Raw genomic sequence first — 18,029 nt, 5'->3', positions numbered from 1 at the left:
ATTGGAGGTGGAAAGATGGAGTGAAAAAGATTTTGTGTGATCGGGGCCTGAACATGCAGGAGGGTGAAAGGAGGGCAAGGAATAGAGTGAATTGGATCGATGTGGTATACCGGGGTTGACGTGCTGTCAGTGGATTGAATCAGGGCATGTGAAGCGTCTGGGGTAAACCATGGAAAGCTGTCTAGGTATGTATATTTGCGTGTGTGGACGCATGTATATACATGTGTATGGGGGTGGGTTGGGCCATTTCTTTCGTCTGTTTCCTTGCGCTACCTCGCAAACGCGGGAGACAGCGACAAAGCAAAAAAAAAAATATATATACATATATATATATATATAAATACATATATATATATATATATATATATATATATATATATATATATATATATATATATATATATATATATATATATATATATATATATATACATATATATTTATATATATATACAGACACTAAATATGTTGTTTTATTGTCAGGCTTGTGTTATACCTGAAGCATATGATATCCTTATCACTGTGTAGGTCTTTCCGAAGGTTGTATTATATGCAAGATGACCACATATCGAGATATATGTAATTCCCAAGTTACGGAGATTAAATTCGCTTCAAATTCACATATCATAAACTTATAGTCATTTCTCTTTGTGACATTTGTCTGTGTATCACCTACTCAAGCCATATCTATTTGCGTTACTTTTCCGTCCAGAAGGACAAGCCGCCTCGAGGGATGTAATGAACTCTTTGTAACTTTCATCTTCTGCATTCTTTGGTTGTCATCGTAAAGAGAGTATGAGTCCTTCTCGGTTGAGATACCATACTGCCGCTCGCTGAGCTTCCGCCAATCTAGAATGCGTTCATATATCAAGTTCCCTTGCGGAATTAACGATATGCCTCCGTGAGTCTTCTTCTGATATTCTTTGTTTGCTTCCAAAAATAGCCTGGGAAAATGACATCTTTTCTCCATTTTCAACGCACAACTTTTACTCCCATATATGTTGAGTTTAGGTCTTAACTACGTAAGCCCTTCATGCCTAGTATTTGTTCTGAAACTGTGTCTTATTCGTTCGTAGAGATATTTACATGTGCCTTCAATTCATTATTATAGTCACCTTCCCTATAGTTGACAATCAGTTTAAAGTAACGCTGCTCTCTTATGGTTTTCGTCCCCCAAATGAGTAAGTTTCATACTTTGAATATGTTGACTCTGGAATTTCTTCATGGTTCTCCACCACTAACCACCACATACCACTGGCCATCAACATTCTCGGCCAGTGTGATATGAAGCCAGTATGATATTCGTCCTTCAAGGCCTGAGGCAACCAGGATGGCGCTCACAGCTATAAATACCAGCCCGGTTGCTCTCACTGGCGTCAGTTCGCTGCTCCACATCGCTGAGGAAACAACTCCCGAGGTACAACACTCGAACTGCCTATCATATCCGCAACGAAATTTTCACACCTACAATGGAGCAATCTCGTCCATAGTTTTATCATTAACGTATTAAGTTTATCAAGCACAAATTTACGTCACGTAGTTCAATAGAATCGGAAGACTTAATCGTCAACGATTTTTGTGAATATTGTTATGATAAATCTTAGATAAAGATTGTACTATGTTCTGGTACTTACAATAGTGTCACGGTATGGTGGTAGAGCCATTCGCAAAAGCGAACTGAAAATGAGTCTTTTATGAGAAACTTTTAAGAGATAGATTCACTAACAAACCGAATAACAGATAATGATCCGACCCGAATCTTCACCAAGTGCCTAATTGTTGACCTTGCCTAATGCTTCACTCATTACCTAATTCTAGGCCTCACCTGAAGTCTCATCTGGTCCAGTTACTTCCCTTACCCGAAGCGTCATTAAATATCTCTGTACTGACCTCAGCTGGATATTCACCGTATACCTCACACAGAACATCTATAAATAGCGAGAACAGGAATGGCAGGAGAAATCTTCATATATCAGTAAAAAAAGAGAATACAAAGGAGTTCAAACGGCAGCAAATAAACAATTCTTGTGGCGGCTGCTAGTGATCGTGGGAAAGATCAGAAACGCAGAGACAAATGTAGTAACAGTGGAAAAGGAAACAGATGACTTAAGAAGTAATGATCTGTAATCTTTATATATTACTAAGGATGGGCAAACATTGTTACTCGTGGACCTGAAGCGAAGTATGTGTCACTGCTTAAAACACATCAATAGTGCCACTTTCACTTGCTCTGATTAGTTGATGATTCCATGTTAAGACTCTTGGGAAGAAACACTTTGCCTCACTCCAAGTTAAACTTTGTCTCACTATCTTATATCCATTACTATGAATTATGTCAGGAACAACTCGATAGCCTTAAAGTTCATACATCAAGTATATCAAAATTCTTAATGATTGTAAGTACCTTATCAAATATCCTTTTAACCTTATCTTTTGTAAGCTAAATAAGCTTAAGTCATCTAGTCACTTTCATTTGTTTTATTTTCCAGTTTGTTTTTTCCCGCCGCTTTCGATATCGTACAGAGCAACTCATTATCAAAGTCATTGAAGAAAATTGTACTGGTCCTAAGACTGATCTCTGCGACACACCAACTGTGGTTTATGAAGACTGTCCAATGAATATTACTCTTTGTTTACAGCAAGGTGAATACTTTTCTAACTACCGAGGTAGAGTCCCATTTATATCATGTGACTTACATTTTGCGAGAATATTTGATGCTGGTCATTATCAAATGTTTTACGAAAATCAAATTAGATGACTTGGATCGTCTTCCTAACATTACACATATAGATTATATCACAAAAGAAATATAATGAGTTTTTTTATACATGAACGATTTCGTCAAAAATAATACTAAGAATCGTTGAGTAATTTTTGACCCTCTGAACCATTTACAATCTTGTCTCTGATTGTGATATTTCCATCAGGTCCAGGGCAGGACAGGGACTTATTACCTCTATGAATATCGGTGTTACATTGGCGTGGAACTCTTTCTGCGGCAAGTGACTTATTGGGTCGAAGGCATTTAGCATTTTTGTCATTACTTATAATTAATTTTGTTTATTAAGTTTCATTCTATCTAATGTTCGTATCAAATATTCAATTGTTTTGTGAATATGTTGCAAAATATTCACTCCTAACGATGATTCTGCATGAGAAACATAAGCCGTATAATCAATTTTGAATACGGATGAAGCATCAAAATTGGTTACAGCGTGTTGAACCAACACATCATTATCCGTAATTAATGAACCAAGTGACCGACTCATGAGTCGCTTGATCTCTAATATCATTTTCGTCAATATACGACTCATATTGACGCTGACCCTGACGTGTGGATATCATTTGTCTACGCAAATTTACGTAACTTACTTTATCGTGTTGAATATATATATATATATATATATATATATATATATATATATATATATATATATATATATATATATATATATATATATATATATATATATATATATAGTCCAAAAATCTCCTTTGCTTTCAGAATGACAACCATGATTGCTCGTGTGGTGGTGGCTTTCCTGGCTGTGGTGGCGGCTGTGGTAGCTGAGCCCAGCTATCCTAAACCCTGCTATCCCAAGACACATTATGTCACCCATTACGAGACGAAGGTCCAGCAGGTCAGTACTGTGTAAAGACAAAGTATGGGTATGATAGTGGGTCCATTGGGCCAGCACTTACTTCGTTGAACAATCTCAGTTCAACAGTGGTCCAACTAAGGTGGAGGAAACCTCCTTTGCAGACCAGTAAATAATTATGTTCAAGACTTACATAGTTACTGTAGACAATATGAGCAGATTGAGTACGAGGGAGAAGGTTGAGCTAGCCAGTAATGTGAGGACTCAAGGGATGTCTGGTTAGGTCCCAGCAGGTCAGCACTGGGATGACACAATGGTTGATGGCGTGTTGGATTTTGCTGTTGGTTTTACTTGAAAGATAATTGTTATTTACATGAAGTTTTTCCTTACTGCAGGTTCCCGTGTACTCGACCGTGTACAAGACCCAAGTCGTCCCCACTACCTTCTACCAGACCCAGTACCAGACCCAGTACGTCACTAAGTACCAGACCCAGTATGTTCCCCAATACGTCACCCAGACAGTCTACAAGACCCAAGTCCAATACGTCACTCAGATCAAGACCCAGTACCACACCCAGTACCAAACCACTTATGTCACCACTACCCAGTATGTACCACAATACATCACCAAGACCCAGTACCAGACCCAGTACGTAACCCAGACCCAGTACCAGACCGTATACAAGACTGTGTACAAGCCACAGTACGTCACCAAGACCCAGGTGCAGTACCACACCCAGTACCAGACCCAAGTGGTCCCGGAGTACCACACCGTCACCCAGACCCAGCACACGTACAAGACCGTCTGCCCCAAGCCTGCCTACGGCCACTGAGGAGTTGGTTGAGCTCAGGACTCGGGAGTTGTCGCCTCACTAACTCATGACTCATTAATTCTAGTTGAGAAAACGTTATTAATAATATTAATCTTTAGTTTCATTGACAATTTTCGTTTTAACATATTGAGTATACCATTCCGTATCATCACATGTCACCAGACAAATTTTGGACACTTTAACAATACTGTATTGTAATCTCGGCAATTTTCACCTTACATTCCTTTCTGTAAAATTTTAGGCAAGGAAGAGACGATTTTCATGAAAATGAAATAAAATGATTATTGAGCTTGAAGATTTGGATTACCCTGATGATGAGTGTCAGCATTAACATATTAAGGATAGTAAGACAAAACCAATAACTAGAGATTAAACTTGTCTGACTTCTGAATCTCTGAAAAAGAATTGTGGAAGTTGTTCTAAAAAAGATGTTGAACTTTCTTTCCTTCTCTCTGTCGAGAAAGCAACATTACAATAAGACCATCAGCAAGACCTTAAGAAATAGTAGACCAAACCATGCAACCACTGGGAGTGTTTACGCGGTCAAATGCAAAGCATAGAAATATATTCATGTAGGTCAAACTGGTAAAGCTGTAACGGAGAGGTGTTATTGGTATAGACATTCACTACGCAGGGATGATCACAAAAATGCGATTGCAAAACATTGTCATGAAAATGATCACCCCTTAGATCCTGAAAATCTAGTTATTCTATACCCCTCTGCTGATTATGCCACACACAACGTCATTGCATTTGTCTTAATTGCTAAGACTAAGAACTTCAATTTGTCCCCAGAAAAATTTTAAAGCCCATCCTAGCATGAACCAAATCATAATGAGAATAGACAAAACACGAAGACATAAAAGAAGTTGTTCATGATGCACCCAGCCATCCAGGGCAAGCCCCGCTACATGACCCTCCTGAGTCACTTTACAAGAGGTATGACCAGACATAGAAGACAGAGCTAAACGTAGAAAGACGGCTGTTGTACGGCGAGAACCCAATGTGAAGTTGGGATTCAAATGACTTTGTTAAGTACTGGGATCTGATGAGGCGGATTGTCTCCACGAAACATGTCGTGCCGCATGTATAGAAAAATTACATTAGATCATATCACGTCCTTCTGAAGTGCGATTTCATCTTCATATATATATGTATATGTAAACGCAAATATTGAACATGTGAAGGAGCACTCCGACAGCCAGGACTCGAACACAGGACCCTTTCCTTGGTATTCGAAAACGCTAACGGTTACGCTCCGATCACCCTTAATAGGGAAATGACCATTCGATTACATGTGATCGAATACCCTGCGTTACCGATAACGCTTGTTTACCAATGGCATCTTAGCTACGTGCCTTTCTTGTATATCAACTGGCTCTTCTACTTCTCCTATCTCATTCTCCACTGAGAGTGATCATTACATGAAAGAGCACTTGGGAATTTAGTGTTTCATTTTCCTATTTGGGTTCAACTCTCTAAAATGATTTCTTTACTAACTTAAGGGATTTATCAATGAAAGATCTATGGTACTTTAACTTAGATACAATAGAATATATCTTCTCAATCTTATCATCAATAAACTATGAACTGCAAATGCGTAATGCCCTATAGAGTTCAGCCCAAATCTCCCATTGACACCAAGAATGTTTTTGTTCTCCCTTTCAATGATAGTTTAACCTTACTTCCTACGTTACTTAAATCTTTTAATGTAAATGTTGCCTTCAGCAACAATAATACTATAAAGAATATGTTAATCAGGAACTCACCAGATATTTCACCTGGGTGAATCTATAAAGTGCCATGTAGAAATTGTGATAGTCTTGTGTTGGGTAGATTGGTAAGGATCTTTCTGTTAGACTTAAACAACATGAATATTGTATAGGAACAGAACAAGAATCAAATGCCTCGTTTAATTACGTTAATAACTATGATTATTGTACTGACTGAAGTAATGCCATCTCAGTTATTAACTCTAACTCCAGTACCACGAGAAATATCATAGAAACTTCTATTATCATATACACAAAGAACTATAAACTTAATATTAGTGAAGGTCTATACAAATTGTATAACTTTATTGTTGATGAAATTTGTAAACAATTCCCATTCTTGTCTACATAATAAGTTTTGATTCGCTCGTTGTGTGTCTTGGACAGTCAATTGTTTACCAAATGGCGTTCTAGCTACGTCTGCGCGTTGTAAGTTAACTGACTGTTATATTTCTTTCTTATATCTCCCCTGATGATATTATTACACGAAAGTGCACTTGGGATCTTATCGTGTTTCATATTCCCAGTCGACTCATAGGAATATTATTGATCACGCGCAAAATTGTGATCCTTTCCAATATATATATACACATGCACACAATTCACATTGTCTGCCCTTATTTATTCCCATCGACACCTCGCCACACATGGAATAACATCCCCCTCCCCCCTCATGTGTGCCAGGTAGCGCTAGGAAAAGACAACAAATGCCCCATTCGTTCACAATCAGTCTCTAGCTGTCATGTAATAATGCCCGAAACCACAGCTCCCTTTCCACATCCAGGCCCCACAGAACTTTCCATGGTTTACCCCAGACGCTTCACATGCCCTGATTCTATCCATTGACAGCACTTCGTCCCCGGTATACCACATCGATCCAATTCACTCTATTCCTTGCCCGCCTTTCACCCTCCTGCATGTTCAGGCCCCGATCACTCAAAATCTTTTTCACTTCATCTTTCCACCTCCAGTTTGGTCTCCCACTTCTCCTCGTTCCCTCCACCTCCGATACATATATCCTCTTTGTCAATCTTTCCTCACTCATTCTCTCCATGTGCCTAAACCATTTAAGAACACACCCTTCTGCTCTCTCAACCACGCTCTTCTTATTTCCACATATCTCTCTTACCCTTACATTACTTACTCGATCAAACCACCTCACACCATATATTGCCCTCAAACATCTCATTTCCAGCACATCCACCCTCCTGCGCACAACTCTATCCATATTCCACGCCTCGCAACCATACAACATTGTTGTCACCACTATTCCTTCAAAGATACCCATTTTTGCTTTCGTAGATAAAGTTCTCGACTTCCAAACATTCTTCAAGGCTCTCAGGATTTTCACCCCCTCCCCCACCCTATGATTCACTTCCGCTTCCATGGTTCCATCCGCTGCCAGATCCACTCCCAGATATCTAAAACACTTTACTTCCTCCAGTTTTCCTCCATTCAAACTTACCTCCCAATTGACTTGACCCTCAACCCTAATGTACCTAATAACCTTGCTCTTATTCACATTTACTCTGAACTCTCTTCTTTCACACACTTTACCAAACTCAGTCACCATCTTCTGCAGTTTCTCACATGAATCAGCCACCAGCGCTGTATCATCAGCGAACAACAACTGTCTCACTTCCCAAGCTCTCTCATCCCCAACAGACTGCATACTTGCCCCTCTTTCCAAAACTCTTGCATTCACCTCCCTAACAACCCCATCCATAAACAAATTAAACAACCATGGAGACATCACACACCCCTGCCGCAAACCTACATTCACTGAGAACCAATCACTTTCCTCTCTTCCTACACGTACACATGCCTTACATCCTCGATATATATATATATATATATATATATATATATATATATATATATATATATATATATATATATATATATATATATATATATATATATATATATATATATATATATATATATATATATATATATATATATATATATATATATATATATATATATATATATATATATATATATATATATATATATATATATATAGACACTAAATGTGTTGTTTTATTGTTAGTTGTTTTATTGTCAGGCTTGCGTTATACCTGAAGTATATGATATCCTTATCACTGTGTAGGTCTTTTCGAAGGTTGTATTATATACAAGATGACCACATATCGAGATACATGTAATTCCCAAGTTACGGAGATTAAATTCGCTTGAAATTTACATATCATAAGCTTATAGTCATTTCTCCTTGTAACATTTGTCGGTGTATCACCTACTCAAGCCATATCTAATTTCGTTACTTCTCTGTCCAGAAGGACAAGCAGCCTCGAGGGATGTAATGAACTCTTTGTAACTTTCATCTTCTGCATTCTTTGGTTGTCATCGTAAAGAGAGTATGAGTCCTTCTCGGTCGAGATACCATACTGCCGCTCGCTGAGCTTCCGCCAATCTAGAATGCGTTCATATATCAAGCTCGCTTGCGGAATTAACGATATGCCTCCGTGAGTCTTCTTCTGATATTCTTTGTTTGCTTCCAAAAATAGCCTGGGAAAATGACATCTTTTCTCCATTTTCAACGCACAACTTCTACCCCCATATATGTTGAAATTAAGTCATAACTACATAGACCCTTCATGCCCAGTGTTTGTTCTGAAATTGTGTCTTATTCGTTCGCAGAGATATTTACATGTGCCTTCAATTCATTATTATAGTCACCTTCCCTATAGTTGACAACCAATTTAAAGTAACGCTGCTCTCTTATAGTTTTCGTCCCCCAACTGCGTAAGTTTCATACTTTGAATATGTTGACTCTGGGATTTCTTCATGGTTCTCCACCACTAACCACCACATACCACTAGCCATCAACATTCTCGGCCAGTGTGATATGAAGCCAGTATGATATTCGTCCTTCAAGGCCTGAGGCAACCAGGATGGCGCTCACAGCTATAAATACCAGCCCGGTTGCTCTCACTGGCGTCAGTTCGCTGCTCCACATCGCTGAGGAAACAACTCCCGAGGTACAACATTCGAACTGCCTATCATCTCTGCAACGAAATTTTCACACCTACAATGGAGCAATCTCGTCCATAGTTTTATCATTAACGTATTAAGTTTATCAAGCACAAATTTACGTCACGTAGTTCAATAGAATCGGAAGACTTAATCGTCAACGATTTTTGTGAATATTGTTATGATAAATCTTAGATAAAGATTGTACTATGTTCTGGTACTTATAACAGTGTCACACGATGATGGTAGAACCATTCACAGGAGCAGACTGAAAATAATTTTTTATGAGAAACTTTTAAGAGATAGATTCACTAACAAACCGAATAACAGATAATGATCCGACCCGAATCTTCACCAAGTGCCTGATTGTTGACCTTGCCTAATGCTTCACTCATTACCTAATTCTAGGCATCACTTGAAGTTTCATCTGGTCAAGTTACTTCCCTTACCCGAAGCGTCATTAAATATCTCTGTACTGACCTCAGCTGGATATTCACCGTATACCTCACACAGAACATCTATAAATAGCGAAAACAGGAATGGCAGGAGAAATCTTCATATATTAGTAAAAAAAAGAGAATACAAAGGAGTTCAAACGGCAGCAAATAAACAATTCTTGTGGCGGCTGCTAGTGATCGTAGGAAAGATCAGAAACGCAGAGACAAATGTAGTAACAGTGGAAAAGGAAACAGATGACTTAAGAAGTAATGATCTGTAATCTTTATATATTACTAAGGATGGGCAAACATTGTTACTCGTGGACCTGAAGCGAAGTATGTGTCACTGCTTAAAAGACATCAATAGTGCCACTTTCACTTGCTCTGATTAGTTGATGATTCCATGTTAAGACTCTTGGGAAGAAACACTTTGCCTCACTCCAAGTTAAACTTTGTCTCACTATCTTATATCCATTACTATGAATTATGTCAGGAACAACTCGATAGACTTAAAGTTCATACATCAAGTATATCAAAATTCTTAATGATTGTAAGTACCTTATCAAATATCCTTTTAACCTTATCTTTTGTAAGCTAAATAAGCTTAAGTCATCTAGTCACTTTCATTTATTTTCTAGTTTGTTTTTTCCCGGCGCTTTCGATATCGTACACAGCAACTCATTATCAAAGTCATTGAAGAAAATTGTACTGGTCCTAAGACTGATCTCTGCGACACACCAACTGTGATTTATGAAGACTGTCCAATGAATATTACTCTTTGTTTAGAGCAAAGTGAATACTTTTCTAACTACCGAGGTAGAGTTCCATCTATATCATGTGACTTACATTTTGCGAGAATATTTGATGCTGGCCATTATCAAATGTTTTACGAAAATCAAATTAGATGACTTGGATCGTCTTCCTAACATTACACATATAGATTATATCACAAAAGAAATATAATGAGTTTTTCATACATAAACGATTTCGTCAAAAATAATACTAAGAATCGTCGAGTAATTTTTGATCCTCGGAACCATTTACAATCTTGTCTCTGATATTGATATTTCCATCAGGTCCCGGGCAGGACAGGGACTTATTACCTCTATGAATATCGGTGTTACGTTGGCGTGGAACTCTTTCTGTGGCAAGTGACTTATTGGAAGTCGAAGGCTTTTAGCATTTGTCATTACTTACCATTAATTTTGTTTATTAACTTTTACTCCATCTAATGTTCGTATTAAATATTCAATTGTTTTGTGAATATGTTGCAAAATATTCACTCCTAACAATGATTCTACATGAGAAACATGAGCCGTATAATCAATTTTGAATATGGATGAAGCATCACAATTGGTTACACCGTGTTGAACCAACATATCATTATCCGTAATTAATGAACCAAGTGACCGACTCATGAGTCGCTTGATCTCTAATATCATTTTCGTCAATATACGACTCATATTGACGCTCACCCTGACGTGTGTATATCATTTGTCTACGCAAATTTACGTAACTCACTTTATCGTGTTGAATATATATATATATATATATATATATATATATATATATATATATATATATATATATATATATATATATATATATATATATTTTTTTTTTTTTTTTTTTTCATACTATTCGCTATTTTTCCGCGATAGCGAGGTAGCGTTAAGAACAGAGGACTGGGCCTTTGAGGGAATATCCTCACCTGGACCTCTTCTCTGTTCCTTCTTTTGTAAAATTAAAAAAAAAAAAAAAAAAAAAAAAAAAAACGAGAGGGGAGGATTTCCAGCCCCCCGCTCCCTTCTCTTTTAGTCGCCTTCTACGACACGCAGGGAATACGTGGGAAGTATTCTTCTCCCCTATCCCCAGGGAATATATATATATATATATATATATATATATATATATATATATATATATATATATATATATATATATATCCTATATATATTATATTTATATAGTCCAAAAATCTCCTTTGCTTTCAGAATGACAACCATGATTGCTCGTGTGGTGGTGGCTTTCCTGGCTGTGGTGGCGGCTGTGGTAGCTGAGCCCAGCTATCCCAAACCCTGCTATCCCAAGACACATTATGTCACCCATTACGAGACGAAGGTCCAGCAGGTCAGTACTGTGTAAAGACATAGTATCGGTATGAAGGTAGGTCCAGTGGGTCAGCACTTATTCTGTTGAATAATCTTAGTTTAACAGTTGTCCAACTGAGGTGGAGGAAATCTCCTTTGCAGGCCAGTAGATAATTATGTTCAGAACTTACATATTACTGTAAGCAATGTGAACAGATTGAGTACGAGGGAGAATGTTGAGCAGGCCAGTAATGTAAGGACTCAAGAGGTGCATGGGTAAGTTCCAGCAGGTCAGTACTGGAAATGCTCATGGGATAATGTGTTGATTTTTCCGTTGGTTTGATTTGAAAAACGATGTAATTTAATTGAAGTATTATTTTCTGCAGGTTCCCGTGTACTCGACCGTGTACAAGACCCAGGTCGTCCCTACTACCTTCTACCAGACACAGTACCAAACCCAGTACGTCACCAAGTACCAGACCCAGTATGTTCCCCAATACGTTACCCAGACAGTCTACAAAACCCAAGTCCAATACGTCACTCAGATCAAGACCCAGTACCACACCCAGTACCAAACCACTTACGTCACCACTACCCAGTATGTACCACAATACATCACCAAGACCCAGTACCAGACCCAGTACGTAACCCAGACCCAGTACCAGACCGTATACAAGACTGTGTATAAGCCACAGTACGTCACCAAGACCCAGGTGCAGTACCACACCCAGTACCAGACCCAAGTGGTCCCGGAGTACCACACCGTCACCCAGACCCAGCACACGTACAAGACCGTCTGCCCCAAGCCTGCCTACGGCCACTGAGGAGTTGGTTGAGCTCAGGACTCGGGAGTTGTCGCCTCACTAACTCATGACTCATTAATTCTTCTGAAGAAGACGTTACTAATGATTAATATCAATTATTAGTTCCGTTGACAATTTTCCTTTTGACACATTTAACAAACTAATCCGTATCATCACATGTCACCTGAGAGATTTTTGACACTTTTACTGTATTGTAATCTCAACAATTTTCACCTTATATACCATTTCTGTAAAAGTTTAGACAATGAAGAGACAATTTTCATAAAATGCAATAAAATGATGATTGAGCTTGAAGAGTTGGATTACCCTAAAGATATAATTATATGAGTTTCAGCATTAACATATTAAGGACAGTATGGCAAGACCATTAACTGGAGAGTAGACTTCTCTAACTTCTGAATCTGGGAAAAAGAATTGTCGAGTTTCTTCTTAAAAAGAAGTTATACTTTTTTGTCTTATCTGTCATAAAGTACTCTAAAAGTATTGACTGAACCAGACTTTCCGACAAACAGAAGTTGTGGGAGAATGACCAGACATTCAGCAAGTAGGACAAAGGAATCCAAAAAATTTCTCCCGCTCCCAACTTGCGATGCATTTGTCAACACGACACTGTGAAAGCAAGTAACTGGCCTCAGATCTTGAAAAACGAAATATGCTAAAAAACAAACATGTGAACTCTCTTCAAAACATCACAGTAATAACAACAAACAAAAAAGCTCTTTATTAAAGGAATTGTTCGGCGAGTTCTCGTCTCCTCAATCAACCAATATTCGTGGGTAAAATCAATTATCAAATTGCAGAAGTCCCTACATCACAAAAAGTGAACCACTACAGCTACTCTCCTTACGAGAGCAGTGCACAAACGGACACAAGAGTTTCAACTCTCTCCCTAATCTATAGGTATCATATCGGCTATAGTTATATCAGTGCTGCCTACATATGTATCCACCACCTAAGTTTGGACACGTGGCACGTGTTTGGCTGTTGCTTGTTACAGCTTCTTTGTGGAGACCTGCCACTCGAAGACTGGTTGTGGTGATGCCTCCTTGTCCCCTCGAACAGCTAAGCTGTGGAATCATTTTTCCTTCGTCAGTCTTTCCCTCGTCATACAACATCTATTTCTTTTAAGAGGCAGGTCTACTAATACATGTGTTGTCCTGAAGAATTACTACTTCCCTTCTTTTTAACTTTTCTCTTTCACCTGAGGCGGCCTTCATTGAGGCGTTATTTGCTCGGCCATGTCAGTTACTATAAAAAGAGTGATCTATTAGAGAGACTTAAGATGAAGGATCCACCTTACCCTTCTTGATAGCCATAGAGATGGACACCTGGCTTGGTATCCAGAAATGTAGAGAATGACCCATGACAACTATCTTAGTATCCAGATATGTAAAGCATGACCCATGATTCGTGGAATATTAGCCATAAAGTTGGATCATGACCCATAATCATGACAGCTGGTTGGGTATCCAGAAAGGTAAAATGTTATCAAGAGAAGTGGCTTGGAATCTAGATGAGTAAAGAATGACCCATGATATCTGGCCTTGTAGCCATTGAGGTGGAACGTAACCCATGAATTCTGAAAGAGATGAGTTGATGTAGACATTGTTCTCACTCAAGACTTAACAAGAAATAGTCTTGGACCAGTTCTCTTTCTCATGTATATCAATGGTATTGATAATGGACTGTTTTGCAAGACATCAAAATTCGCTGACAATACAAAGTTGAGAAATGTATCTACATGAACGGCAAATTATTTTTGATAACGATAATTGCAAAGTTTTGCATCTCTTTAGTAAAACGAGAAGGCAAGCTACAGCAGGAATTCTGTTGAACTGCATAAGATAAATGATGAAAACCATTTGATTGGTATAATCTCTTCTTACCTAAAACCAAGTAAACAGTGAACAGATGCAGTGAAAAGAGCAATAAACATTCTGATTCATAGGCAGGGCCTTCGAATTGAAACAGGAAAATATCATTACTCTTTACAATTCTTTGGTTCGTTTACATCAAGTATTTCGTATTTAGTTTTGGTCATCCTACCTTTACAAAAAAATACACAGAATGGAGAGAGTACATCTTCGAACTACCAAGATGATTTCCGGTCTGAGAAGCAATTCTTACGAGATCAGAGTAAAAGACTTGAATGAATTTCGCTTACAAAAGAGAATGTTAAGTGGTAATCTAGCACAGGTATGCAAAATACTTCAAGGCTTTGCTAATCATGAGATCTCATATCACTTGTCTAAATTCGCCATATTTCTCTCGTAGTAATAGCGAAGTACTTTTATCTCAAAAGGATTGTTAAGGTATGGAACAATATTACAGTTAGAAGAACAACCAATTTTAGAAAGTGGAAAACACGGGAAAGCTGCATAAGAAACGAAATTTTAGTTAAATTGAATCATTTAATGCAATTTGATTATAGAGTTATAATCGATGGTGTATATCTAGATTATCAGAAGACATTCTATATGTTTCCACATTAAAAGTTACCAGCAAAAAGTAATTCACATGGCATTATTTAGGTTATACTTCAGTGTATAAGTGTTTGGTAGTCTGGCCATAAACAAAGAGCTGTAATTGATGGACAAACATTAGAATGGTTAAACGTAACAAGTGGAGTTCCACAATGATCAGTCTTGGACCTTTTCTCGTTCTCGTATATATCAATGATATTGATAATGAGCTGCATTGCAAGATATCAAAATTCGGTGATGATACTGGGAAATATATCTGTAAATGACCTTGAACGGCAAAATATATTTGATATCGATGATTGCAAAGTTTTGCATCTTGGTAATAAAAAAAGAAAAGGCAAGCTACACCAGGAACACTGTTGAACTGCATAAGATAAACGATGAAAACCCTTTGATGGGATAATCTATGTCGATCTAAATCAATGGAAGCAGTGGAGAGATCCAGTGGAAAGAGCGGTAAATTTCTTGGAATCATAGGCAGGGCCTTAGAATTTAAGCCAAGGAAAACATCCTTATTCTTTACAATTCATTAGATCGTCCACATCTTCAGTTTTGATCATTCTATCTATACAAAAAGATGTACATAATAGAGGGAATACATCTTTGAACTACCAATATGATTCATGGTCTGAGAAGCAATTCTTACGAGATCAGATTAAAAGACTTGAATCTATCTAGCTTATAAAAGAGAAGTCAAGATGTGATCTTATAAAAGTATGTAAAATAATCATAGTATTGTTAATCGTGATCTCTCATGTCACTTAAGTCTGAATTCGTCTTATCTTACTCGTAGTAGTGGTCAAAAGCTTTATCTCAAATGTGTTGAAGTACTATTTTTCAACAAGATTGTGTAGATATGGAACAATTTGCCATTACAGTGCTTGAAAACAGTACTGTGGACAAGTTTAAGAATAGTCTTGATAAATACTTCGTTTCAAGTCCACGACTTGCATGATTTGCACCTCCTTAGTCACAGGGACAATTTGCAGGTTATTGTCTTTGATATATCTGTGAGCCTTCTGACATTTACCACACTAATCTGTGAGCTTCTTATGCGTTGCATAATTGCAAAACAAGCTTGGAGCAACCCAATGGTATTTTGCTATTCTTTGTATCTTAGGTCTAGAGGTATAGAAAGCTAGGCTATCTTACGAAGAGAGCTACTTAGAAGAAGATATTTTGATAGAGTAACTTTGCTCTTAGAGTGTATGAAGACGACCAGTGGGTATCGTTCCGCAGAATCTGTCATACGAACGAGGCCGAAAGTGGTACAGTTCACGGATGTGCGTCTTCCGTGAAATCTTAACACGATCTGATCAAGAACAAAGGATCATATTCAACAAACAAGAATAACCAACTGTATTAAGAAAATGTTTTGTTGAATTACTGCGATTTAAGATAGTTTATATGATCTACATTGTATGTAAACATATATGATATAGATCAGAAGTTTGAAAATTAAGGTTACACAGTTCAGACCGTAAAGAAATAAACAAAGAATTAAATGAACACATGATTTTATATAGAAATCTAGTGATTCTTTCTATATAAGGGACATTTAAAGATTCGTCACAATTCAAAAATAAATATAGATATAGAAACATTACAGCAGTGATATAAGATTTATTAATACAATGATATAAACTTCAATAATATTGTTCTTAAGTTTTTAACTGGAGAAGCATTTTTGATACTAAAATTTTTCATATATATATATATATATATATATATATAATATATATATATATATATATATATATATATATATATATATATATATATATATATATATATTATTATATATAATATATATACATATAGCTACATATAATAATATATATACCAATGATATAAAATATGATAATATATAATATATATAATATATAATATAGATATATATAATAATAATAATATCGATAATATATAATAATAATATTTACATGTTAAAAGTATGATAACATGTTGATAATCAATGAATAGTAATTATAACAATGATAAAGTAATGTACATGTGAATCAATTTCATCCCTACTGATGTTCAGGGCGATCCAGAGAATACTTCTCACTTCCATGCTTGTCGTGGACAATCAAGGCGTTTGGAAGCGGGCTTGGTCCTCGTTCCTTCTGACTTGAAATGTATTGGTATCGCTATATCTGCGTATGTGCGGATTCATGTAAAACATGCGCTGTACAGTGTTGTAGGTTGGGCACATCATCGTCTGTTACCTTCGTACTACTCGGTATCGAGACAGCGGTTACAGTCAAAATTGATAAAGGACATTATTCCAGCATCCATCCTGCGAGAACTCATCCATAGCGCACAAGCTCGCATACCATACACATTGTGGGAACCACTATTTCGTACTTAAACATTTGTTGCATTCGAGATAATTTCCCGACTCCAGGATTCTTCAAGGACCCAAAATTTCGTCCCCTGCCCACCTATGATACTTCCGCTTCATGGTTCCATCCGCTGCCAGATCACTCCAGATATCTATAACATTCTTTGCTCCAGTTTTTCTCCTATCAACTCACCTCCAATTGAACTTGAACCTAACCCACTGTACCTAATAACTGCTTTTAACAGTTTACTCTTAACTTTCTTGTTTCAAACACTTTACCAAACTCAGTTTAACCAGCTTCTGCAGTTTCTCACAATAAGGGACCAGCCCAGGCGTGTCATCAGGAAAACACTGCGCCTTCCCAAGCTCTCTCACACCAACAAGAATACAATTTGGCCCCTCTTTCAAAATCTGCATTTACCTCCCGAACAACCCCAGCATAACATAAAACACAAACATGGAGACATTACGACCCGTCCGAAACCTACATTCACTGAGAGCCATTTCATCCTGTTCCTCCCCCTCCTAAACGTGACACTGCTTACATCCTCGAATAAAAAACAATTTTCACTGCTTCTAACAACTTTTATCCTTCACACATATATATTGATATTACTCAATAGATGCATCTCTATCACTTCAAAATCTATCC

At 37.3% G+C, this 18,029-nt stretch overlaps 2 protein-coding genes across 2 annotated transcripts; both read left to right on the top strand.

The window, feature by feature from the left end:
- Nucleotides 1-1,374: 1,374 nt before the first annotated feature.
- Nucleotides 1,375-4,523, top strand: LOC139752624 (uncharacterized). Its single transcript, XM_071668379.1, has 3 exons — nucleotides 1,375-1,417; nucleotides 3,507-3,642; nucleotides 3,996-4,523. Exons 2-3 carry the CDS (start codon nucleotides 3,508-3,510, stop codon nucleotides 4,431-4,433), a joined length of 573 nt encoding a protein of 190 aa, XP_071524480.1. The 5' UTR covers nucleotides 1,375-1,417; nucleotide 3,507; the 3' UTR covers nucleotides 4,434-4,523.
- A 4,651-nt stretch (nucleotides 4,524-9,174) lies between these two features.
- LOC139752623 (uncharacterized) lies at nucleotides 9,175-12,841 on the top strand. The gene is made up of 3 exons (XM_071668377.1): nucleotides 9,175-9,210; nucleotides 11,634-11,769; nucleotides 12,116-12,841. The coding sequence occupies exons 2-3, from the start codon at nucleotides 11,635-11,637 to the stop codon at nucleotides 12,551-12,553; spliced, it is 573 nt and encodes a 190-aa protein (XP_071524478.1). The 5' UTR covers nucleotides 9,175-9,210; nucleotide 11,634; the 3' UTR covers nucleotides 12,554-12,841.
- The last annotated feature ends 5,188 nt before the right edge of the window (nucleotides 12,842-18,029 follow it).

Source organism: Panulirus ornatus, chromosome 13 (genome assembly GCF_036320965.1).
Source record: "Panulirus ornatus isolate Po-2019 chromosome 13, ASM3632096v1, whole genome shotgun sequence".
NCBI classification, from domain to species: Eukaryota; Metazoa; Arthropoda; class Malacostraca; order Decapoda; family Palinuridae; genus Panulirus; species Panulirus ornatus.
The sequence above is the reverse complement of the archived record's forward strand: the minus strand, read 5'-3'. Positions and strand labels throughout refer to the sequence as shown.